The sequence below is a fragment of the Chelon labrosus genome (genome assembly GCF_963514085.1).
Source record: "Chelon labrosus genome assembly, chromosome: 20".
In the NCBI taxonomy this organism is placed as follows: Eukaryota; Metazoa; Chordata; class Actinopteri; order Mugiliformes; family Mugilidae; genus Chelon; species Chelon labrosus.
The window spans coordinates 19999656-20027104 of NC_140353.1; the positions used below are offsets into that span (position 1 = coordinate 19999656).

At 42.9% G+C, this 27449-nt stretch overlaps 1 protein-coding gene across 1 annotated transcript in view; it reads right to left on the bottom strand.

Moving 5' to 3' along the window:
• babam2 (BRISC and BRCA1 A complex member 2) overlaps nucleotides 1–27449 on the bottom strand; it is an 86629-nt gene that overhangs the window by 21295 nt on the left and 37885 nt on the right. The window contains exon 7 of the mRNA XM_084569005.1: nucleotides 10042–10151. Within this exon, the coding sequence (XP_084425131.1) occupies nucleotides 10042–10151 (110 nt within the window). The remainder of the gene's footprint in view (nucleotides 1–10041; nucleotides 10152–27449) is intronic.

The window sequence follows — 27449 nt, forward strand, 5'->3', positions numbered from 1 at the left end:
CAGCGTTGCAGTCATACACGTCTTCTGCGCCCAGTGGAGTTGACTTTGTTTATAAGAAAATAGCTGGAGAAGCTAGCTGTTTACAGATAACTATGTTGTCTATTGTAAAAGATACTGACAGCAAAATATCTTTAAAGGATGAACAATTACTATTAAATAATGATAATGAATGGGGTGTTACTGGGCTCATTCTGATTTTGAAGATATTCGGAAGAACTGAGAATTAAAGGCCTGGCTAGTCATAACCAGCAAGCTAAGGGAAAACCAACACATGGGGAAAAGTAGTTGATGTGTTTTCTAGCTGACTAGGCAGGTAGCAGTTATGAGTATATAAGTTCACTGGAGCAAGATGGCAGGGCACACTTCTGTGATTTTTTGGCTTTACTTCTGTAAAGGGTAGGAGTGGTGCATCAGTTTCTACATGCAGACCACCATCACATCAAATCTGATAACGTAGTCAAATCTGCCACAAACACGCAGTTAAAGCTCTCAGTAAAATTCATAGCAGGAAATCTGTATCAGTGGTTCCTATTTAACGTTCGGAACTCAGTGAAGACACAAAAGGCCGGCACATGAAGGAAGGCCTGCTTCTGTTAACAAAGTGGCATCACAAGACTCCCTTCAGACGGACTTACAGAAAAACACATAACACAGACACGCATGTCTTCAAGGAGACGAGGAGGAGGAAGAAGTGGCGGCGCGTTCCGAGCCGCTGAGAGCGGGAGAAGTGTCTGCGCTGACATCTTAGACCGTCAAGTGGGTTTGCCAGGTTAGTGGTGAATTTATTTCATCAGACTGACAATTTCTGACTGGGACAAGATGTTCGCAAAACCTTGAAAAATATCTGATCGAAATGCAAAGATTTTCAAAGGGTAAAAAAACACCTCTACAGACCCTTCCCTACAGAGAAGGGACACACACAAACTGCACACCCACACAGGCACATGCACGCACACACACACGCACACATTCTCACACACATCAGGAGACAGGAAGGCATGCATTCCCGCACGCACACAAACACGGGCACCTAAAGGCAAATGCAGATACACAAACATTAGTGCACTGCAGCCTAAAACTGTCTCTCTGTGTTGATTTTTCTGGGCTCCTAAATCTGGTTTGGGGGCAGAGACGGTGCCCACTCGATTCTTTTATGCAATGCAGCAGGTTTTCTGGGGGAAGGAGAGACGTATCCAACTCATCTCATGGGCACAGTACAATCAGGTAAACGAGAGGCAGAAGCGAGAATGAAAAGAGCGGTGGGTCTGGTTATAAAACACTTGGAGACGGAGACACGAAATTAAGACGGCCTGCAGATGTGTGGTACTTCTGGAGCCAAACTGAACACAGAACCTCTCTGAAATGAATGGAAGCTGGGATGACAGCATTTAAAAAATCATTAAAGGTAACACTGTAGTAAGCCACGCTAATGAGCATTCTGGTTTTGGCTTGAAGGGAAATTTCTGGCGTAAATCTAGTTAACAAGCAATTTAAAGGTTGATTTCTTACAGAACATTTTACCATTGCATTCAAAAGAAACAACAATTTGACAGTATCAGATGCCTTAAAAGCCAGCAGGGATTGGATATTTTCTTAAATATCACAAAACATGACATGAAAGACAGAAGGGGAATTACTTGAGTCTGCAGCACTGGGGTAGTTACTCAGGTCGGTGGCATGTGATTTAAAGGGGAACTACTGTTTTTATTACAACCTGGATCTTATTTCTGGCATCGTTTACTCACCCATATAACTTTTGTGTAATTTGTAGTCCTTTGGGAGATATTTAGATCTGCGTATATCCATATAGTGTTAGTGACTGGGGCACCGAAACGCATGTAATTTGTTACTGCTATGGTTCATCCACAACCTCAGAATCGGAAAAATATTCAGCTATGTTGCAAAAACCTAGCAGTAGCAAACTACAGGTAAACAAGCCGACCGTTGTGCGTGCGTGCGGCGCTCAGAGATGACATCATCCAGGTCAGAAGACATCATCGGGGTCTGCAGGTCAATCTACAGACCCCGGATGATGATAACAGGTAACTCCGGACTCAACGGGGAATAGCACTAGCGTATCATAACAAAATATTGGTGAAATGAACGAGTTTCGTGGCAGATAATGCGTTATTTAGAGGCTGCGTCTCGGTGCCCCAGTCACTTCCACTATAACAATATACGCTGATCTAATTATCTCCCGAAGGACTACAAATTACACAAAAGTTATATGGGTGAGTAAACGATCGTATTTTATGCCAGAAATAAGGTCCAGGTTGTAAAAAACAGCAGTTCCCCTTTAAGTGGGAATCTCTATCAGCTGGCAAGTAACATCACCCACAGAGCTACGGTAGTCACAATAAATATCAGCCACTCAGGTCGTCTTCACACAAAACCTCTTTTTACTATTATGTTCAACTGAAATGATGACATGTACAACTGAAATGATGACGCACAAGGGCGGCAAGAAGGTTCAGGTTCTGTACAGTCTTTCTTTACAGAGTTTGCATGTTCCCCCTGTGCTCTTGTTTCCAAAACATGTGTGCTAGGTTCATTGGTGATTCTAAATTGCCTGTAGGTGTGGACGTGAGTGTGAATGATTCTTTGTCTTTCTGTGTTAGCCCTGTGATAGGCTGGTGGCCTGTGATGTCCACCTCAATGTTGGGAATTTCTCAAAGCCCCCCTCCCGCCCCCACAACCCTCTATGGACAAGCGTTATGGATAATGAATGATGATGAAATGATGACAGATTAAGTAAAAGCAGTGTAGCCTAAAGGCCCAGAGGGATACTCTACTCTGTGCTATTTCTGCTCTCCTCGTGTGAGCCTGATGTTAAAAAGGAACATCCACAGGGACAAATACGTTTGATCTGCATCTTCTGAAAATCTTTGCTCAGCCCAATAGCTGTTCATGTCTTTAACAGATGCAAGCCAACACACTCCCGACTGACCCACTCGATCCTAGAGACCGCGCCGCTGCCTTTTCTCGTCGCCGTTCCGTTTCACCGAGAGCCTCCAATCCCACGTTTTTAGGCTCGATCGCACCATGACCTCCACTGCAGCACGAGCCATCAAAGACGTGATTTGGCTTGACAACAAATTCAGCACAAAGACGCCTCCAAAGCTCACATTTCCTTTTTTTTCCCACTCTCTAAATGTCTTAATCTATTTAACACTTAAAAGCTAGTTTAACTGAGGAGGGAGGTAAAAGCACAGAAGCCACACAGCGTAACACTGTGGCTTTCACGGTACATTTTCTTCTCAGCATCCCGTAAAACATTATATAACTTATAAACGCTGAATCTTAAACAGGTGAGTCTCTGAGCCTACGGAAAAGAACAGCATTTGGACTTCTTCTAATCAATAACTTCTACAGAAAAGGAAGAATATACAGTCCCATCAGAGAGGAGCCGCTGCAGCCATCCACGTACACTGTACATTATTGGTAAAAATGTGGGTGTCTGTTGGGGCATTTCAACACATTTTTTTTTTTTCTCCAACCTTAACGCTCGCTAAGGCTGAAAACATTACAGTGACGGTGTGTTTGAAGACAGAGGAAGAAAGAGTAACAGGGAGAGCAAGAAAGAGAGAGGAAGAGGGAATAGAAATAGAGGTATAACACTGTAGCTCAGGGGGCTTACGAGTTTGCGTTCAGAGCTCTTAGATCCGAGCCCCTGCTGAAGGAGAGTAAAAGTGAGATATCAAACAACTCAGGAGTGATGGGAGAGAAGAGTAGAGAGGTGGAGGAAAGAGAAAATGAGAGCGAGGGAAAAGCTCTCCTTTCCCCTGTGTTGTGTGCGTGTTGTGATTCTTCCTTTTTTTTCTCTCCTTGCTGCGTTTCAGTCGAGCGAGGGACGACCTTGCTGGGTAGAGCACAGCGCTTCTCTCTCTTTCAAGTCCCACTCACTCTCTCGGTTCCCTTTGAGGATCAGCCAGAGGGATCAGCAGAGGAGAGAGAGTGATGGAAAAAGCGCAGAAAGACGGAGAGAAAAGAGACAAGCGGCAGACGTGTGGAGGAAAAAAAAAAAAAGGAGGGGCGGTATAGAGATGTATGACCGAGGAGACAAGAGTTAAAAACTTGAAAAAGTGAATTAAGACACGGACCGGACAGCAGAGGAGGGCATGAGAGAGCGAAGAATGGGAAAACAGCCTAAATAATTAAATGATGGAAAGGCAGGTACGCAGGGAAACTGCAAACAGGAAGAAAGAACATTTTGAAGATGAGTGTACTGTATGTAGTTGATGTAACAGTCTGTACCAGCGCTGACATCCAGAAAAGGGCTGTAGTTGGTTCACAGCTGCAACATTTTGAAAAAACTGAAACTCGATTCAAACAATGTTCAGAACTGTTTTGACGAGGTATGAGTCAATTTAGGAGTTCTCATGGTGAGTCCACGCTACGAGCAACATGTGTCACGGTGCATTCACACTAGCAGTGACAGCTACACTCTCAATGGGAGCCGGAGATATGATCACTCCTTAATGACATTTGTTTGCTTCACCCATTGCCATCTTATACAGTGCCACAGTCCTGACAGTAGACAACGAGAACCTCATCAAACAAATATGGCCTTTAAATGACCTTTTAAACCTTTGAGGTGCACTTGCTTTTGCACCTCACAGATATGTAATATTGGGTCATTCTCTAAACACACAAACACCAGAACATGATATTTCGGCTTCAATTGTTTGATTAAGTTCTCTTTGTCCACTGTCAGGATTTGCGTTAAAGTCTACTTATGTTCTGAGTTATTTTCATGCAGAAATGTCCAAAATTTTGAAGGATGCAAACACTTTTAAGCAGCACTTTATATACAGTCAACACCATCAGATCGCACCTTGCTTGCTTTACATCGCTGGCTTCTACTGAAAATGTACTGTAGCCAGTTATCTAACTCCTACTCTAAATGCACCGTTACTCCACCATTGCTATGCTGGCTTCAGAAAGTGCGTCTAAAGGGGATTGATTTTACAGAAAAACAATGACCTTGCTGAATTTTCATCTTTACCATTTATTTCTTTATTGAAGCTACAGTTACTTTATGAAACATTGCGCTGGTTTACACTGAAAAAAAGTAGAACTGGTGAAATAGCTCGTATCAGTTGACACAGGATGGGTTCAGGCAGCACTCAGAAACCAATGCAAATTCACTTCAGCTATGCATGAACAATCAGGACTTAAAGCTGTGTGTTGGGTTACGCTTACGTGACTTCAGTGCGAGTGAAATGTGAGCCGTTATGCGGCCGTGAGGGCTGATTGAGACAGAAAGATATCCGTCCAACCGTACGCTGTGTGAGATGGATGACTGAAGAATCCAGCAGAAACGCCTCCTGTGTAGACATGCTGTAAGTTTTGTAAGGGAGTAATGTAACACGAAGGAGCCACTGTGAGCTGTCAGATAAAAGTCAGAGGCGAGGGAGAGGAAACCAGCTTTACTACTTTCCCGCTTAAGTGGAAAACTGAACCTGCTGTGTGCACCATAAAATCTGCAAATACTGCAGACTGATTTCATAACTAAAACAATTACTTTCTTTGACTGCACTGTAAACATGAAAGTGACTTTACATTTGTTGGTACTCGGCTTTATTTCCGATAAGCTGCTAAGCCAGTATCGCTGCAGTATTAAACCACGCGCTTTTCAACAGGAGCAGGAGTTGCCAGTTTGTCTGGGCCGGTGTCAACAGAGAAATCGCTCTCAGTTCTCTAACAAATGAACCGAAGTGGGCCCAGCTAGAGAAGGTGGTCCCAGAATGTTTGCAGCGTGAACACACGTTACCCATGGACTGATACGATTACGTGATAATTATATAACCAAGTAGTTTACCTGATCCATGTTTGGAAGATTGCGCACCTGACAGAGGTGTTAAGCAGCACACTGCTGCTTCTTCAGAGCTGCGTGAGAGCATCAGTGGGCCTTCTCACCTGTACATGTTTACATAAATGTTGTTTTCTACACATAATGTAGATGCCTGATCAAGCAGAACACGTTCAAATACAGCACACTGGTACATGAACCACAGAACAGCAGTTAGCAGCAGTGCTCACATTCACTGCAGATGCCCCATTTTCAATGTAATTATTCCCTGAAATCATAACCGATCACGCTAAGATTTGTATTGTCGGGGGCGTTTCAGAACTTTGTCTCGTTTGCCGTGTGAACACAAACCGGACTACGGTTAAATCCAACATTGTAACAATACTGCATCAATTTATCCCTGAACCTGAACAAAATGTAGGCGTTTCAGTCAGTTAATACTTTCATTCAACCATCAGTTACTACTCAAACTATTTGTCTTCAGAATTGTTCAAGTGTCAAGATGATCAAAAGCAGCGTGTGGACAGTTTGCCATCATGCTGGCACAGTAATGAAGAAGCCTGCAGTAACATAACGCGCCTCGGGTTGTTGGTTTAGTGCAAACTGCATTTACTGCCACTGATGAGGAGTCGATTCTTGAGACATTCATGAACCAGATCATGTAAAACAGACCATGACAGTGTTTCTGAGTCCAGCAGTTAAAATGTGTCCAACTACAGCCAAGAAAAGCACTGACTGACGGGGGTATCCATATCGTCCACGCCTGTAAAGGCGGCTTTCCGGGTGAAACATCCGACTTGGGGAGCAAGAAGATCTCACAAGCATGCTGGAAAAAGTTGGCACTCAACTGCCACAGGTGGGGCAAAGGAAAGCCTCTACTTCCAAAAACTGACAGAGGCTGTAAAATATTCTAGTTTGTCCAGAATGAAAACCACAAAACATCCATCAACGCCAGATTGAAGAAGAAAAGCAGCTCCATGGTGCAGTGACCTCGAGCATTCAAGAGTAATTAGTGACTACTGTGCGGACTCATTTGGGTTAGGTGTCTATGAGAGGTCGTTAACATATTTTTGTGACATTTACAAATGATTGCGGGAAAAAAAAATCATAAATTATTTTGCGCGTTTGTTATTTTTAATAACAGGCTCCGAAAAGGTCACAAGCAAAATAATTTCAATACAGTGTATGGCTTAATCTGCCTTATATAAGTGCTGTGTGGCTGGAGGCAAGTGAAAAATGACCCGTGTATTTAGGGATTAAGGAGGAAAGGGGGCTGTCTTGGTTGAAAACTGGAAAATGGGAATTACAAGAAAGACAGACAAGCTGGCAGCGCGGGGTAAAAAGGCAGTGAGGGAAGGAAGGATGAATATGTGAACGGATGGAGAAATTACAGCGCGATTAAAAGAAAGAATGACAGACATAAAGAAGCCTGGAACATTTTGACACTGAATAGATGTAGTTGATGTGACACCCTGTACCAACACTGATATCCAGCAGTGCAAAATCCAAAGCTGAGCCAGTATCTGTAGTTGTCAGCTGCAACATTCAACATCTGATAAAATTACGACCGATTTCAGCGATTTGGAAATCTGTTTTGATGCGTATTTGATCTTATATGAAGTTGTGACATTTGCTGTAGCTTGGACTCATGCAGAACCTCTTGAACGTTGAAGTCTATCAAATGCTCGCTGGAAAAAAAAAGAAAGAAAAGAAAAGAAAGACAGAAATGTGCAGGCACACGGCAACCAATGTGTTTTCCTCTCCACTGGAGCCAATGCAGAGATAATGGGCAGCTACACAAGACCGAAGACTAACAAGGGTCATCAAGGACATGGAGGAAAACTAACAGGGTAACAGATCCGCATAAACACACGCACAGCAAAAGCCCGGCTCGCACACATCTGCATGCTAAATCAAGCGCCATCCGCGGCGGACACGACACGAACGCGCTCATGCACAAGCTCGCACACACATGCACGTCGGTTGCCTTCAAACAACGGTGAAGAAGACATACATTTTCGCCCTGGGTCATGAATTAACACACTCCCACGCAGCCGACACAAAAAGGTGCACAACAACACGTAGGAGAGCATATTCATGGACGGCATTGATATGCATATGTGCAAATAGCGCGAGACAAAGGGGCAACATTAAGCAGGAGAAGAGGGGTGGCAAATGAGCAGCTTGGCTCAACGTGGCAACTGTTAAGCCGCCGCTTCTGGAGACGTTTCTTAGAGGGTTTACGCGAGGAGGGCTTGTATCACAGCCTCTCCTTCTTTATCCTACCCCCTGCTGCTTCGCCGGCAACCACCCCTCTCCATCCCCTGCGCCGTACAGCTCCCCGCTTTCTGCTCTCCACTCTGCTGCCTTTAGCCTCCTTCTGTCTGCTCTCCTCATGCAACTGGCAGAGGAGGAGAGCCTCGAACGCCGCTGCAACGGCTTCAGTCTGGTCCGGAGCAGCGGCGAGGTCAGGCTTTCTCGCAGACGCACACAGCTCCATCATAAAGCATGTAGGCATGAGCAGAGAATGCGCACATCCGCACCTTGAAGTGTTCTGTAATTTCAACACCTCAGCGGCGCTCTCGGTGAAAGCCTCTTCAGCCAAGTGGGTTTTCTGTGCAGAAAAGTGTCAATCAAAGCGACACTTTCCTTGTTAAGACGAGGCAAATCAGTGTGGCCAAGAATCCACAGGGCATGGAAGCCTTGCATGTAAAATGTAGAAGATATATCGCACTCTGTCCCATATTACTGCTTAAATACTGTAAGATTTTACAAGCACGGGGCATGGAATTAAAGAGGATTATGTGGGACAGGCAGTAGGTAGGTGACCTTTGTTTTGTGCGGTGTAATTAGGATATTTGGTTGCAGTTGCTGCTTGGGGATAAGGTCCTTTGCAACCAATTGGGGAAGGAGGAAGGGATAAAGTGCAAAAATGGAATTAAAGAAAGGCAATAGCGGGAAGGAAATAACTGATAACAGTAGAATGGAAAAAGCTATAGAGCAGGAAAAAACAGGAGAGAAGAAGATGAGGGTGAAAGACGGAGAACACGTTGAGACACGAGGATGAGAGAGAGAGAGAGGAAGATGGAGGGAACGAAAGAGAGCGGCAGAAGAGTGGTGGTGTTGGGGGAAGAGAAGAGGTCTGATAACCTGGTGCGACGGGGCGTGTGCTTGTAAATAAACATCAGCCGGAGATTATTCCGAGCATGGAAGCCCAGACTGTGGGGGCCCCGAGGTCAGAGTGGGCCCATACCTGACTCTCTTGCTCTCTCTCTCACACACACATGCACACACACACACACCTACATAGAAATTGTGTTGAGAGGAAAGCCTGTTGAAACGCTGGTGCACGCACACAAACACATGAAAAAAAAAAAAAAAAAAAAAAAAAACCCAGACACATACATCTGGGATATAAAAACCCACATGCATGCACGCGTCCCAACACACACAGACAGACACGCCCACGCGCAAATATAAACTGACAAATGCACGCACACACTAAATCCAACGAGACAAAAAATAAAAATGATTTGAACAAAGAGAATGTGCACGCTGCTGCAGTACCCACACCGTGCCCACAGACTCTCAGAAAACATTCGACACAAGCCTCTCTTTCTCACACACAAACACACAGTTAACACTCCAGATGTCTACAGACATCCAGTCACTCCAGCTCAGACGCTGTGTGTCATCCATCTCGTTTCTTTTTTTTTTGTTCTTCCCTTATTGTTTTGGAGAGAGCGACTGATGAGTCCAGACACTGGGATGCAGGATTATTCACAGTGACGTAACAAGTCGTTAGATTCGCAGCACGCTAACAAGGTGACTGTATGTTGCATCCTTGAATTAAAAGCAGTGCAGAGTGGACTCTCGTCAAAGACACCGGCCTTGTGATTGTTGGGGAAGGTGTGTACATTAGTCAGTTACCACAACAAACGTGAAGGCTTTTGTCATCACGTCTTCGCCATGAGAGGAATGTCTCTATTTTAATAGAAAGCCACACATGACAGATACATGGGTCGAGTATCGAGCAATACTGGTTTCTAGAGTCTAGTGGATTTCAGTCATGTCACTGGCAATGTGTTAACCACTTGTAACAAAATGTTTGAATCCAAAGTAAGCAGGTCATGAGGCTACAACAATATTACCTTGCCATTCACTGTTAGTTGAGAGATCTAAGTCAATAATCACATACTGCGATTTGTGGGTTGAATGAGTATACTTACTGTTCGATGCTAGGGGAAAGGTACAGTTTAGGAAAGACTTGGGTAGCCTCAGCATCTTCAAAGCTCACAGAGAGAAGGGCCACGTCCTCTCCGGGGTCCAGGGTCGTGTCCTTAGGAAGAAAAAGCAGGGCGGTAAATATTAATGACTATTGAGAGCACACATGACTAACGCCGATATATGTCTAAACAGTGGTCCTAGGTGTTCAGCCGTCCACATCAATCAGATCATCACACTCCAAGTCTAACTGAATCCCTTAATAATTCTCTTAAATGGTGTCTTCTTTTGGAGTTAATCAACTGGCCCTGACTTCACTTTAAGATCTGATCTGGGCTATCCGATCACAAGTGACCAGCTTTAGGTATGTGTGTTCAGACCTGGTATTAAACATGCGTCTCCAGGTCTCATCTCCCTGATATTAGTTAGACCTGCACAAAACTCGGCCGACACAGGAGCGCACCTGCTGAGTGTAGGCCGTCTTTAATGCGACCCAGGACACAATGCGTTCACACTACCAAATGCGGACACATGTGACCCAGCAATACCTGTCTTTTATGTGATTGGATTGCCCAGACCAGATCTTAATGCAAGGTCTGAACAGGCCATTTGATTAAAACCTTTTGACAACTATTAGATTGTTATGCTTTATGTTTAGTGCCAATTGCCAAATGTTAACACACCAACATGCTTAAGACAGATGTTTAACGTAATTGCTACATGCTAAAGAGAAGCACGCACTTCTTGCCATTATAAGCATGCCGGCAGTTATCTGCGGTTTATCTGCTGCGCACGTCTGCAGCCTTGAATAGCTAGCTGTAGAAAAGCATGTCTTCAACGAAACCACTACATTTTCAGCGAAAGTCAAACGTTGACAGATACGATAAGGAATCTGAACGAGTTCTGATTCAGAAGATAACATAACCCTGAGGGATCATGCATTTTTTTAAAGCATGCACAACAAGTGTGCAACTACCAAAATATTTAAGAGCACAGAAAGGAGAGAAGGAAAGACACCAGAAGAAACATCTGTTTTGTTTCACGCCACATTAGCTTCAACAGCTGCACCATGAGGCTGAGCTGATGACTGGGAGCACCAATCAAATCATGTGTGAGATGGATGCAAAGGCCACCCGGAGCTGCTCGCTACAAACCTCATCTGTCTCTCTGGGGTTCTAATTTCTCATTCTGTGATGTTTTTCCTAGAGCATGGCTACTTCCCAGGCACTGTCATTAGTGCAATTCCACATCAAGCACCATTCTGGACTCTCTCTCTCCCGACAGAGGCTCGGCAGCGTTAATCAAATGTCTTACAGATGGTTTGAACTCATCCATTTGTTATAATCGCTGCCCGCCGTGGTGAGAGGAAATCTAACCACCATACATGATGGACGGAGGCACAGTGCAACCAGTTTGCAGCAAAGCAGCCTCCAACGTGATCAGGCCTATTAACTAATTACACGCGCTTCGGTCTGCCGATAGTAAAACCAAACCGACCACTGGTTTGAGGAAAAGCGAGGCCGAGTGGGAAGAAAAATAGATTCCTTCACTGAACATTTTGTCGCCAAGTGGAGTAGAATTAATTTCTCTGCATGTAATGTAATGATTTTCACCACCGTGTTTAATTAAACAAAACAACTAATGAAGTTATCAAAAATAATCAAATCCTTAAATATTTGTTGCAGGCCAAAGAGTAGCAAATGTCAGGACCACAGGAAACATGGAAATAAAAGGGTCATTACTAAGGAGTTCTTGAATGGAAAGTACATTTCTATTGTAACACATACACACAGATATTAGTCACAACAATAGCTGACTGTCACGCAGTGTGCCTTGTCGCAGCGGATACATTAGGGGGTAAAGACGTAAGAAGTAGAAGGGAGGCAGAGAAAGACAACAGGGTGTGTGGCATCCAAAAGTGTTGCCTGATGGAATCAGCTCACATCAATATAGTGTGCATCAGTAAACAAGAACTGCTCTGTGTCTCACAGCAGCGCCCTCGGCTCTTGCCGCTGACAGTATGGGACAGATAGGAACAGGCGTGGAGATGTGGGGCCTGGGTGGGGTATTGGGAACAAACATTTTTTTTTTTTTGCTCCACTTTGTAGCTGTCAAGTCCCGTTTCTCATCTTTAACGGTGATTTAATGGATGCTTTCTTTGGACTATGAGAGAGTAAACAGATGGATGAGAAGCAACGGGAAGGTGAGAAGGCCAGCAGATGAACATGGGACAGCTCTGCTTGGACTGCAGCGGCCCATCCCTCGATTTGGTCAGACCAAGGGCGCTGTTGAAGGGAGAGCCGTTTCGTGGAATGATTCAGACTCGTGTTGTCCCAGAAGACAGCGAAGAGCTGTCACAAGTCATATTCTATCAGTGAAACAAACAACTAAAAGGCAGATGCTTTAACTTTTAGCTATTGCCATTCTAAATTAATGTGCTGTGCAAGAGAGCTCAGCTACAAGGATAAAAATAGTTGTTGCCTTGTTAACTATAACTTTACATCAAACTTTTATGCAGTTGTTTTTCAAATTTACTTTTAAAACCGAGAAGTAACAAACATGCCACATAACACTGTCATGTAAGTTTTGTTCCCTGATAAGTCACAGTATGTATTAGTCATTATTTCAACAAGGGTAAGCGGTAACATACATGCGAGTGCTCCATGAACCTGCTTTTTAGCCTGGTGTAGCCACACTTAATTCTTATCAGAATATGAATCTGATAACACGCCATTTGGATTCCATTATGGGGTGTGTTTGAACCAAAAAAAGTACAACCAATCAGAGCCCTTTTGTTGTGAACAAACTCAACTCCATGGTGCTCAGATGATCTGTACGACTACATTTCTCTTCTTTGGTTTGACTGACCCAGCAGATCTTTGCCAGAACACAATCAGTTACCAACGGAGCAACCCCAGTTAAACTTTCCAGCCCCGTCCCTGCAGACAGGGAAGTCGGACCGGCTTGCAGGGAAGTGGTTTTTAGGCTCAGACATAAATACGAATGTCAGCTAGCTATTATGCTCACCACGTTCAGCAACTCGACCTCATGGTGGTGCTCTAAGAAACATCAAAAGAACCACAATATCACTAAAAGTAATTTTCTGGGGACCGTGAAAGTCTGTATAATTTATTTTTATTTTTTTTGCAATTCCAGAACACAACCAGACGCAGAACTTTGACTTTGAATTAATCCGATGAAATGACTGAAGGCCAGCATCTTGAATAAGGTTTCAGAAAGGTACAAGAAGAAGTGAATGCAAGGTTCTTCCTCGTCTCCTTGTGTGAAGTGGATGCTACACCAGGGGACATGTTTTTTGCAACACTTGCACAGTCAGTGCCAGGGGTTTAGATATTTTGTACGGGGTTCAAGCCATCTGAGAGTTGTCTAACTGCTCCTATCATGGGAGGCCATGCAGTTGTTCAGATATCGCAAAAGGAAGGATCAATATTCCTTATCGTCTTGATCACTGAAGACGTGACCTGTTACCTCAAACCTATGAATTATGAGGAACAAAAAAGAAGTACTAAAAACCAAAGACATTTGTTTCTAAAGCTTTTGCACGGCTCAAAATCCATGGTAAAAAAAAGTTCCTGCTTAAGCGGGATGCTTGAAGTAAATTAAAGTGCAGAGAGGCAATACAAATGATTTATTTGACAGCTGTTTTTGCTTAAGAAAAACACAGCATGCTGCATGAATGCCCTTGCAGTGCGGTGGTAATTTAGAGCCATTTGAAAACCCTCTGATGCTCGTTTTCTCTCGAAAATGTGCAAATCTGTGACAGAAGCTTGAGAAAAGATACCCCAATGAGAACAAAACTTGACCTTTTAACCCGTTTGCCTTGAAACCATTAGTTAAATTCAAACAGAAGAGCGTTTCCCTCTGTAATGAAATAAAAGCCCCCAAATGGCCATTAATGTTTCTCCCTTTTAACCAAATACACTTGAGGGCAACTGCTGCTTGCTTATGTAAAGAGTTAGTCGAGAAGGAGCATTAAAAAAAGCCTCTGCTCCACAGGCCACAGGCAGCGCCTTAATGAAGAGACTTCATCGGTAAGTAATGAGCACTGAAATGGCCTCAGTCAGAGCACTGCAAGACAAGGAGGGTGTCTCGCAGCGCTTGGAGGTCGAGGCAGTATTTACTACACACCCCCAGAGAATGTGACTCAAGCGCCCAAGGATGGATTTTAAGAAAGTGGGTGAAAGCGGAGATATGTGTGTGTGTGTGTGTGTGTGTGTGCATGTGTGGATATCAAGGTTAGAGGCTGCCTCCGAGTCAAACCCTTTCACGTGGCCACCACCCCATGTCTTCCATCCTCCTTACTCTTTCAGACAAATAAACCCACACACACACCCACACACACACACACACACACACACACAAAGGCTTTTCCTTGTGTCCGTCCTTGTGTTTCCTGATGCCCCGGCCTCTGGCATCTCCTCTGTGTCGCATGTGACAGGTTGGAAATGTGACAGCTGTCCTTATGCCAGACCAAGTCTGGCCAAAGTCATAACACACACAAACACGCTCATCCGCGAAGGCTTCACAGGGGCTCCACTGCGGGGCTCGTACGGAGGAGGTAAGGGCACTTTGTCCGCCTTCTTCGCCCAACTTTAAATGTCATGCCCAACGTAATGGGCCGGCTTGAGTGACAGCAGGGTTGTTGTGTGAGGACGTGTCCAGCTTCTAGGCCAGCAGCTTTGGTATATGTGTCCCTGCACATATACTGGACATAATGTTTCCCCCGCACGGATCGCAACTTGGAAACACTTTGGGGAATCCTGAAAACCACACAAAAAAGTACTGGTATTGAGGAAGAAGTTTGAAGATGTTTCGACTCATCTCACAAGAATCAAAATACTTCTAATCAAGGCAAATACAGCAGCAAGAAAAACTGGCTAAGGCAGCCTGCTGCTGTGAGAACATGGACACATAGTGGCAAAACACATTTATCAATCCAACATGTGGCACCTATTAGCAAAACAATTACAACAGCAGTTCAGAATGGAAGACACAGTCATGGCCATGTGAGCCAGAGGCAAGGAACATCACAGTTCTTGCAGTTTGTTGTTCAGGTTTGGTAAATATGAGGAATTTGCTTGCTTCGATGTTAACACCAAATAAATTTCAATGTCTTGTAAGAAATGTTGAATGTAAACAACAGCTCAATGGCAAGAACCTCAAACAAAGCAGGTACAAAAAGCACTGACCGGCGTAACCAGCATAATGATACGGCGTGTCCTTCAGCACAATATAGTGAAGGAATGTCTGACATACTGAGTTATTGTGTTTGTGTCAGCCTATTCATAGGTTTGACAGAGACTTACGCCATGACACCCCGAGGGAGAGAAGCTCGGGGTCAAGGTGGTAGCTGCCAAAATGTCTCATTGTCTGACGTGAAATGTTCTGATTGAGAAAGAGAGCTGAAGATATTGTTCCTAATGATGTGGTGCGGCTGCTTGTGGGGAGGGGGGCGAGTGGAGCTGTGGTGCACCCCAGCGGTCACGCTCGTCCCCGCTCCCTCCACCTCAAAAGCATGCAAGGGTGATAATATGCAGCCGAAACCCATGTGGCACGCCAGTCTCAGACGGCGTCGCGTGCTCTTCTGAAATATCTGCCCTCTCCCGCGTCTTTATCAAACCCTCTCGTCCAAAAACCTCTCGCTCACGCAGCAACTCAGGAGGGTAGATGATTAACCAGGCGACTTTGTATCACCACATAGTTGTACCCCGTGCAGGGCCTTATTTTGACATGAGGACAATAGGCGAGAGATTGCAGAGCACACACGCTCCACCTGGAACCGTGTTGGTAGAACAGCACCCAAACACACCTAAACACTGCCCTGTTGCTACAGTCACAAAAGGTTTGTCCATGGGGTGTGTTTGGAAACTGAAGAATATTAACAGGTGCGTGTGTGTGTGTGTTTGTGCCTCCCTCTATTGAGAATGTATTAGTATGATGGGCATGGCCACAAATGATCTTTACAGAAACCAAAGTCGCAATAATGGAGAGGATCGGCAAATACCCAAAATATTTTAGTTGGTAAAAGTTATGGCACAAAAGGCACACCAGTTGGCCATAAATGCAACGTGTTGCAAAAATGTTAACCAATGATGTCTCCACCCAAAATGTCCACACACTTGGCATTCAGTGCTTAGAAATGAGATTGAATAAGACACCTATTACTGAGTCATAGACATGTGACTTCGCCCAAGGAGGCATGGATTAAAAAGTTCTTAATATACAACTACCAGGTTCAACAGCTGGGTCAACAGTGACGTCAATACAAATGAAAAGATGAAAAGATGCAGATGCAGCTGATGCAGATACCATAGTGCAACTCACTCTATAAGTTTGGAAAAACGTATTAAGGTCCCCTAAGGTCCCATATAGCCATGCCTTTAAATACTCTTTATTCTTAGGAGCTCGGCCACCTGCCAAAATCATTCTGTTTTCTTGAGTCAATAACTGGCACATGACCAACAGATGCTTCACTAAGACACTTAGGCAAGCTGGTGAAATTTCACGGAAACACGAGTCATATGTGTGACCATGGCCAAGTGTTACTGATAGTGTGTCACTGATAGCATGTCACTGCAATGATCTGCCTTGCGCCGCACAGTCTGTGAAAACCCCTAGTGTGTGATGCTAGGGCTTGAAGCCACAAGGGTGACTCAAGTATGCGACTTTGCATGCGGATAACTGTATGTCTTGGTGATTCAAGAAATGAATGAACGCATGTAGCATGTTCATGCTGATGACACCACACGGAGTGACCTATAAGTCATCTGCCATCTGACTTCGTGGCGACAATCCTATGTCCAAAATCCTTGCATTTCTAAGAGGATTCATAGCATCATCATATCCTGGTTCTGAGACAAAGCAAACTGAGCTGAAAACTAGATTTACTTTGAGCAATCAACTTTGCACACTTGTTTGGGTATTGGGGCATTTTGTGTGTCTGATAATTGCATTAACATTGCTTCACTGACAGTGTTGCAGGGTGTTTTTGTCCCTCTGCGCTATTAATGAGCCTATTCTGGTCATTTGAAATGCTGCAGACCCTCACCCTCCTTTAGGACCAGTGGGTCCAGTTTAATGTGGCAAGAATTGTAGTTTTTTTACAGAATTTATCTCGGCTCTGGAAACACCACTGGATGTGGTTGGACAAAATGATAGTAAAACACTGCAGTCTTTATATTTGACACAGATTTAAACACAAACGCATCTGGACAGGAAGATATAAGATAATTCCTTTTTTTCTTTTAGCGGGAAATGTTTTATTACTTTCTTGTCTGTTGCTAGTTATCAATTTAAATACGTTGTCATTTAATATAATGACATTTACTAACTAGTTGGCGTTGATAGATTCAAACTGTCCTTACACAGCTACAGGAAATGAGGCATAATCCAACCTCACTTTACTGTACTGTCTACTAGGTCCATATCAACTGATGAATCCAACATGTCCTCCTGCTTCACATTAAAGCATTCAACTGGTGACATATGACCATTTTTACATACACTTTGTCTTGTGAACCAATCAAAGAAATGCTATGCATATCTGAACTGCATTTGGTGCACAGTGCAAATGTATGCACAGTGCGCAGCATGAAGTCAGGTGATTACTGAAGTTATTTTAGAACACATTTTCTACAAAATGTGGGTTTATTTGTTTGCACTTTATGTCTCTTGTAGTATTGAATTGCAATTGCTAGTACCAGCAAAATTACCACTGACCTTATGTGAACTAAAGAACATTTACCAACATTTCTGAGGTGTAGTCGATCAAAAGCATTCAGCAACAACATCAATGTGATATGGACTGCTTATCTCTACTAGATGTGTTAATATAAATCTGGTGTTTGGTATATGTAGAGAGAAGTTCCTCATTCAAAAAGGGGAAGTAGAAGAAGGCAGCTTTAGAAATTGTCATACACAGCTGGCCTCTCCTGAATCAGGTTAACCATAACCCTAACCCAGTTGGTCAACTGTTTTATCTTTCCATGTTGTCTGAAAATATTCAGATAAAAAACAAGAAGATGAGGTTTGCTTCCTTTCACACTTTCTGTTTCTATCCTTGCATTGGTTCACTAAAATAAACAGCCAATCAGAGTGATATTTTTTTTGCAGATGGGCTCCAACACAGATTCACATTGTTCAACTGACCAGAGACACAGAGGGTCGACTAGACACCACAAAACGTGCTGCTGCAGACACCCAACGGCAGCCGACATGGGCTGGTTTGGTGTTACAGTCCCTAAGGTTGATGCAGCACATACATCTGATATCTGACATTGCAGAACACATTCACTTTCCTAAAATAATGAACAAACCGACTACTGGATGTTTGATTTGTATTCCATCTTTCAGACTCATACATATATGATGTTTCGTTTGTGCTTCAGTACACTGCTAGCGAGAAAGAGGAAGAAAGTAAACCTTTGTCTTATTTATTGTAGGGCTTTATAAAGTCATTGGTACGCCCAGGGCAAGCAAAGGCCAAGACTCACAAATGAGTACACAAACGTAACATATGGGGATACAATTTCACCCCGAGGCCATCAAAGACGAAGAGATAGACAACGATATGAGAGTTAAATGGAAGCTGACTAACACCAGGACATAAGTGAGGGGAAAAACAACAGCAATACAAGATTAGGAAGAGGAACATCTGGAGGTGTTACAGAGAAATAACATATAGACAGCGTACAACTTGATAGAGAGCGAGGGCGGAAAGTAGGCCAGATGGAAGTAATTCCATGGAGGCGTGGAGAAGTGTGGGGGGACGGAGGAGGAAGAGGAGGAGGGTGGGGGGTGTTCTCCTGGGACTGCAATGCTGGAAACCTCGGATGCTCAGTTGGGGGTACAGGCAGGTGGGTGGGATTCTTCATTTGGAGACGCAGTGTGGGTGGTTATGGGGGGTGGGGTGGGATAGGTATTGGTGGAGTCGGAAAGGGAGACAGAAGGCAGGCATAACCTTTGATATCAAAGAGTCATATTAGGGTCAGCGCAGCACTGGGGAATGGATTTGTGCTCCCTTCTCTCCAACCACAGCTCTGAAGAATTCTACTTTATCTCTCTAAATAATATTTTGCCATTTACTTCCACACATCAAAAGTGGGTGAGGCAAGCTTTTAACCTTACTTCTTCAGAACGGCAGAAGATATTTGATCATTTTCTGATCTAATCGTATGTACACGTAGGCATATAGGGAACAACAATAAAAAGGGAAGCCTTATTTTTTCCCCAACGGGAAAAAAAAAGAAAACTGTGACGATCTAAGTCCAAGAGCATAACATACTACAGTGCAGATTCTCAGAATAAATAACACATGTACGTAAAACAACTAGAAAAAAAAAAAAAAACCTAATTAGCAGTGACAAACAAATGGCCCCAAGTGTCATCACCATCGAAATGAGACGTACTGAGAAAATATGTTCCCTGAGTGCATGTCTGCTATGACATCATGATGCAAGAGATGACTCAGATACAGTGAGAAATATGTTGTTTATCATGGGCAAACAATTATCAATTCATCAGCGTCAGAGACATTCTGTGGCATTAGTCACCACATATGGTCCCACACCTAGCTATCACACGATACGGAAAGACTTAAGAGGCCCAAAGTGTGTCATCATCAGAGGGATGAGAGTGTGCCAAGGTGTTTCTGATGAATTATCACCTCTGATGAAGAACACATAGCTGGGGCCGCCAGTGCTGCGTAAAAGAAAATTAGCATGGGGAGTATGTGACACACGAAGGAGATAAGATAGACATTAAAAAGCGAAGAGAAAGAAAGAAAAGGTCACAGAGTTCACGTTTTCTGTTGTTGCTAAGCACCTCATCATGTAGCGAGGCTCTGGGGGTACTGGTCATGTGTCACAACAAGGAAAGGAGGAGGATGTCTGACTCGTCCACCTCGGGGCGTGACCTTTCTGACAGCCTTGTCTATCAATGCAGCACCGGGGTTGATGCTGGAAGTGATGGGTCACTGGAGGGAGGTGCAGCGGAGGTGAGGACATGCTGCACGAAGTAACTGCCACCTGCATAGAAACGAATAACCAAACCTTCTGACCTTGTCACATTTACACTTGTGGCTTTATTACATCCCCTGAATGCAAACAGTGGAACCTTTAATGACACAAATTAAATCCACATGACATATGCATAAAGACTCGGCTTGGAGGCTCAGCACAGCTGCTATTCATCTTAAACAGAGGTCTGCTCTCGCTGAGTGGGATGAACGATGCTGAGAATGAATTACAAGAATAATAAAGGTGCAGCCTGAGCTGGGTGGTACAATGTAAAGTTAAAAAGCATTAAATAGTGTGACATGTGTGCCACATCAGCTGATGACAAAACGAGATATGAGAAAAGTAGTGATACTATGTCAGAGTTATCAATTCTTGGCTGCGTAACAAACCTGCTGAGCAGCTGAATGAAATGTGTAGTGGAATCGCTGTGTCTCTCTTTCCCGTCTGATATCCAAAATCACAGCTAAAAATGAGTAGCCTAAAAGCCAGCCCGACTTGCCTGAAAAACTTTTGTGGGCGGGGGAAGTCAGGGCAAGTGGAAAGTTGGTTTGTAATCACACCGTTGGGAACTGATTATGCTCCGCCAAAGACCTGCTGGGAAAATCTAATTATTTAAGCATGGTTTATGCAGTGATGGAAAAACGAGCATCAGCGATATAGTCATACACATCATCTGAGCTCAGTGCGGTTGCATTTGTTCACCACACAATAGCTCTGATTGGTTCTAAGACAATCCAGTTGCATGCCAAGGTATTTTCGCTCTGTCGGTTGAAACACTCCCCATGATGAAATTAAAATGGCATGCTACCAGACCCATGTTCTGATAAGAATTGGTTCTAGCTATGCCAGATCTGAGAACATCAGCTCTCCACTGACATCCTGTATGACGATCAGGTTTTATCTCAAGTTTATTTAGTGAAAAAAAAAAAAAAAAAAAAAAAAAACCCCTACTGGCTCAGTCTTTCTTGAATTAGTTGTGCCGACATTCACTTCCACTAAACCGTAAAGAACTGACAAATTTAAGAATGTTTTTTGGCTTTTGGGTGAACTTTGACCTGCTCCAAGCGGTTTAGCCCAAAAGTCCTATTTGCTGGACTTTGGCCAGCGCGATAGCGATAGCTAAAATAAAGTTTCTCAAATATGCCATTTGAGTGTGCTATGTGTGTGCTTCATGAACCGAGCTTCTGTTAGTTCAAGAAAACAAACATGTTTGCATTCATATTTATTCTTCTTGGCTTCTTCCCACCTATGCTGGCACAGTGCTGGCACAGGATGAGGTGCCAGAGCGTCCTTGTTTGCATGTTTGAGAACAAACCCTGCTCCTTAGCGCTACTAGTGGTCAAAAAACTCTATGGCCAACCTTTAATCAAACACGTAGATTCCCAGGGCCATGGAACATTTAAATCTCATGAGAAATTAAAACAGAGCAAGAAGTTACACCAAGGACAGTGGTAATAAGAAGCTACAAGTTCCATGGAGATGTTCTAATTGCTTGTGGAATGCTACTGTTAGCCTGTTAGCCAACCTAACTCCAGCAGCTTATGTATGTAACCCCCCATGCATTATTTCAAGTCCTGCCTGATTTTCCTGTCAAAGCTGACCTGCCCTAACAAGTGCAACACAACAGGCAAGTGAGGAAGATGTGTGTCAAGCGCAGCCTTGCCTACATGGTTTTCACACTTCTTGTTGATATGGTTTGGGTGTTATACAGCTATATTTTAGTGCCGCACATCCTGTGTTGTTTGTTATACGTGTTGTATATGTTTTAAATGCGCCCTTCTAAAGAGGTGTTGGTGTAAAATGGCGTTATGCTGAGTGTGGGTTAACGTATTAAATGGTTTCATAAATTAGTATAAGTAAAAATATCAGAATTTTCTTGGTTGTTTTATATTTCAGTAGGGACCTTATGATTAAAAAACAAGTGCTACTGGAGTTTAACAGTAATGGTTATGTCATAAGTTCAAATATTTGCATTTGGCTCACTGGGTGTTTCAGGGTGTGGGCATCACTAACCACAAATTGATATTTACAAGAACATGGATCAAGTTCTTTTTGGTTTCCATTGGCTTTCTATATTTAGGGTCTGGATGGAGGTTACAGCATATTCAGCTGTCTGCAAGTGCAGTCATATTTATTCAGGTCATCGTATGCAGTAATCTGGAATGACCTCACACTTCGCATCAACTTTTTTTTAACACAATGACTTGACTTAGATCAGTATGGTGGAATCATGCAGGGTGGTTTACTGCATGTTATGCCCGAATGGGGACCAAGACAACAAACACCTCCCTTTAAAAGAGAACTTTTTCTCTGAAATTTACTAGAAACCATTTTCTGATATTACCGGCACAGAAGTGGAACTTCCAGGGAACTACACTATTCTCTTGCAATGTTTTCTTAGGCTGAGGTCCAATGTCCACAGCAAACACTGAACCCTTGCACTTTCATTTACGTCATCTGTGTCTGCAGAGTGTGAGTCTTCTAGTGTTAAAAATACTGTATGGGAAATAGAAGAGCAGTTTGTTAAATCAAATAACCTCAGTCTTAGATGCAGGGCTCATGTGTATTTGTGGTTTCATCAAAAAAAATCCTTTTTCCAGGTCAAGTCATATTACCCGTTCGTTAAACCCAGTTATACAGCAGGCAACTATATTAAGACGTGTACACTCCAGTCTTTTATTTATTTATTTTTGTTGGAATAGGCGTCTTGTCTCCGTTATTGTTTCCACTCTTTCTAAGAAACTTACTGTGACATACAGCTGGTACGGCTGCTGGGAATCTTAACTATATGTTCCTGTAGAGTTGTCTTTAAAACATACAGGATTACAGGATTGTGCAAAACATCCTTGTAGATACTCTTATCCATCAGATCCCTGCAATCCATTATGTGGTAGAACAATGAGTCCAAACATATAGCAATAGAGAACTGTCTTCAGTGAAGAACAAAGAGTCCAGCAACAGACCACTGTATTACTTGCTGTATACAGAATGCATCTCATGCTTTCACTACAACAGGTGCGTTTTCAGGGATGCCTCACAGAAGGCTTGCATGCACTAATGATTAAAAACATTATTCTGTCTGTGTTAGTTAGGCCTAAACTGTATTTGCTTACACGCTAGCACACAGGTGTCCTTTGATTCCAGTACTCTGGACACAGCCCGGCTGTTCTGTGCGTTGTTGACGGCCTGAAACACGAGTGAGATGAAAGCATGTCATTATTACCAAGAGCAGCTTCATCCAGACTCCCTTTAACTTTCTCATTGTGTGACATTTTCTCAGGAGCTGTGGAGTGCCAGATGTTAAACCCACCTGGCAGCAATCACAGCAGGGTTCTCAAATCTACTGAGCTCGCGAACAAGACAAATCAGATACAAAATTCTTGACCTCTGTCAGTCAATCAGTCGCTAACAATTTACTGGATTCAGTAGATCAGTGCGATCTTCTTTTAATCACAACTAACTCATGTTTTAAAGAATGAAAATAATATATATATATCATCAAAGACCTGGTAGTAAAGACATTTTGTCCTTGCAGAAAAAAAACTATGAACTACAATGTGGGGAAACGCTACATGCCTCAATTCTTAGTATTCTTAGTAACACAAGACAGTAAGGTATCGTAAGTTTTTAAGCATCTGTGTATGTGTCCCAAACAGTTAGGTATAAGACCCTTGTTTGGTACAGCCTGTGATAAAAACTATCCATTACTTCCGCTCAAAACCGTGCAACACTGGCCCCTAGAATCAATATGCCCAGTGATCCGATCACAACTGTCCAGCCTAAAGTACAGGTGTAAACACATTGAGGGGCATTTGAGATCCAATCACTCACATTTGGAGTCGGTCTGTGCCACTACTGACCACACTCCTTTAGTAGCGTGAGGACACAGTGTGTCCTGACTATGTAGTTTTGTCATAAAAAACGTATCACCATTATCCATGTAGAGTTAAAGTAGGTATTTACTCAATAATGACTGGTGTCTTTATTTAACTTTATAAACACAGATTCTTATTTCACGACAGGGAATAGCACAGCAGTGAGGTTATTGTGCTTATGGACGTCTTCAGGGTTTGAGCTACAATCTGAGCTTTAAATGGATCTCTAAAATAACTACCGTAAGAGGAGAGATAAAAATATTAGGCCATAATGGTTCATTTTAGGACCATGTTGAGAGACATAATGCAGTTCACTAATAGCTTCTCGCTTTGAAGCCGACAGTTGGTCCCTAGTGGATGTTCCAGGGATTGGTTAGGTCACCTTTTGTATATTTCCCACTTGAAATGTTTCACAGTAAAAAACAAAACGAATATCGCTCATGTATGGACACAGCTAACTTAGGCTTCAGCAGTGACAATTATGGATCACTGTGCACAACATGCCTCCACCAAGCCAAAGTGGTGACTTGGTGGTTGGAACAAAAGTCTTGCACAGTGATAAACGATTGGGGGGGAAACTTGTGTTTGCGTCATATACCAATCAACTACATCAACTGCACCAACAGGCTGTCGTCTCAAGTAAGTTGTCCAAGTTTTTTTCCCCTATCATTGTCACCATTTGTTAAATTTCATTAACATTACATGGTCTCTGGTTGCCATGTTGTGGCTATATTGTGGGTTATTCTTTACAGGAACATATTTATATGGCCTAGTAGACACTGAATTCTTTTTTAAAAAATGACAAAAAAATGTCCAAAATCAAGGAAGATAGTAAACCTTTGTCACAGTGAAACAGACAGAACAAGCACTGTTTGAGTATGGACAGAGATAACCGACGCTTCAACAGTGACAATTATGAATCACTATCAACATCGCTCCACCCAACACTCCAAGCCAAAATGGACGCCTTCAGGGTTTGAGTTACAATCTGAGCTTTGAACAGGTCTTTAAAATAGCTAATGTCGGCGGAAAGATAAATAAATAAGGCCACAGTGGTTCATTCAGGGACTGTGTTGAGTGACATAATGCAACATAAAACAATCCGCTCATAGCTCATCGCTTTGTAGCTGACAGCTGGCCGCTAGTGGTTGTTCCAGGCTTTGGTTACCTAGGTGAGCTTTTGTATATGTTTGTAAATGTTTCGCAGTGAAACAAACAGAACAAATATCGCTAGTGTATGGACACCGCTAACTTAGGCTTCAACAGTGACAATTATGGATCACTGTCAACATGCCTCCACCCAACACTCCAAACCAAAATGGTTACTTGGTGGCTGGAATAAAAGTCTCGCACAGTGCAGTAAACGACCAGGGGAAAGCTTTTGTTTGCATCATATATCAATCAACTATACCAGCTGCACCCATTGGTCGTCGCCTCACTTAAAGGGGAATTGCCGGTTTTTACAACCTGAACCTTATTTCTGGCATAAAATACAATCGTTTACTCACCCATATAACTTTGGTGTCATTTGGAGTCATTCAGAAGATATTTAGATCCACTATACGTATATACGCGGCACTCCGCTGGATCTAAATATCTTCCAAACGACTACAAATGACACCAAAGTTATATGGGTGAGTAAAATCTTTAAATAATAATAATTATTTAATAAAATGGTGGATTACTAGAAGCAGCAATTAAATAAAATGGCAGTATAGCAAACACAGGAATGCACATTTACTGAATGCCTACTGCTGAAGATTGTCAATGAAAGTATCAACTGACTTTTTTTTGTGATTGAATGACAAATTATTAATTGATGGTGATATATCGAAATGTTGTGTACAACAGTAGTAATAATGAGCACATGATAATCTTTATATATTACACATAATATATTCTTTTTATTAGCTAGAGAGGCCCTCTGAGGCTCCCGACCCTGGCATCAGGGTGAGGATACCGGGGGCCTCTCTGATGTAATAATAACCCACAACCCACCGACCCACTGTATCCTTCTCTTTTGCAACTGCATCAAGCGTCTTGCAACAGAGGGGTGTCAGTTTGCTGTGTCAGCAAACTCAGGAGAGGAGTATGCATTTCTTGACATCCGTTTGGCAAGCTATCAAAAACAGATATTGCCCATATTTAGTACTGCTTGTTAAGTTTACTGATTAGAACTGAACTACATGAAATATCCAATATATCTAATGGCAAAATCGATAACTGCAATGTCATTTTAGTTATAATAAAAATTATGTCTTGAGAATAAAAATATATCAATATATATATATTTATATATATTTTAACACTTTGTGCACTTTCACTTTATACTTCTGTTTCAGACCTTTTATGCCTGACATTTAAATTCATCTTCAAGAGCATATGAAGCTATAATACATCCACCGTTTAAAAGCCACATAATTGTTTATCTGCATGGAAGCATTGGCTGGCCTTTTCAGATTTCAGTCGTACACTACATTAGTGAAGCCCAAACTGGCAATTACTTGACAATGTCTTTTGGGCAACTTGCTTTCCAACTAAATGCCATGTCTCAGTGCTATACGGATATGCCATCACTCAGCAACAGGGCCATCAAAAGGCTCCGTGACAACGGAATGAAGGCGTCTCGGTATACCGTTTAAAAACACTCTTTCCAGTGGTGGAAGAAATAAATGTGAATTACAAGTAAGACATTAACGCGAGCTCATGTCGAAGAGAGTCCAGTGACAGTGCACTGAGCATGTCGTCACTGGAAAAAGCGCTCTTGGCTTCAAACCTCACCGCAAGACTATAACCCCTGGTTTAAATCTTCTCAAGCAATACTGACTAGCTCTACTGTACCACATTCATCTAAAAGGGAAACTATGGGGACATGCTCTACCCATTGCTGCAAAGCAATTAACAATGTAATGAGTTTAACTTTTCTAGACAGGAGATTATTTTTTTAGCATTCCCTAACCGCTATAATATAATGATTAACATACACTGAAACTTTATTACAGTTCGGGGATAAAGGAGTGTTATGAGTGATCAGGAGCACAGATTCAGCAGGAAAAGTACAACTTCTTTTGTCCCAACACAGAGCGGCGGAACAAAAAAAAAAAGAGAGATGAGACAGGAGAGGCAGAGCTCAGGCAAAGGAACAGCGCTCTCGGAGCATTATGGGAGGAACCTGCAATTATTTTATAGCTCTTAAGATTCCTGAGCTCTTAGTCAGTGTTTACCGTGCAAGGGCACGGCAAGGCCACAAATTACAACCACTTGCTTTGGCACCAAATGCTCGACAGTCACGCACAGGCCCAAGCTTTCTTTCAAAAGTAGCAGATAGGCTGAGAATGGAAAGACACGGGGGTAATGGATGGAAGGTGGTCATTAGGTGATTATTTTGTTGTTGTTTTCTTTCTTATTTTGGTGGATTATTACCAGAATTGGTATGAGTGTATTATTTAAAAAAAATAATCACTCCATGCACTCAAACAAATGAAAACAACCACTCTGACC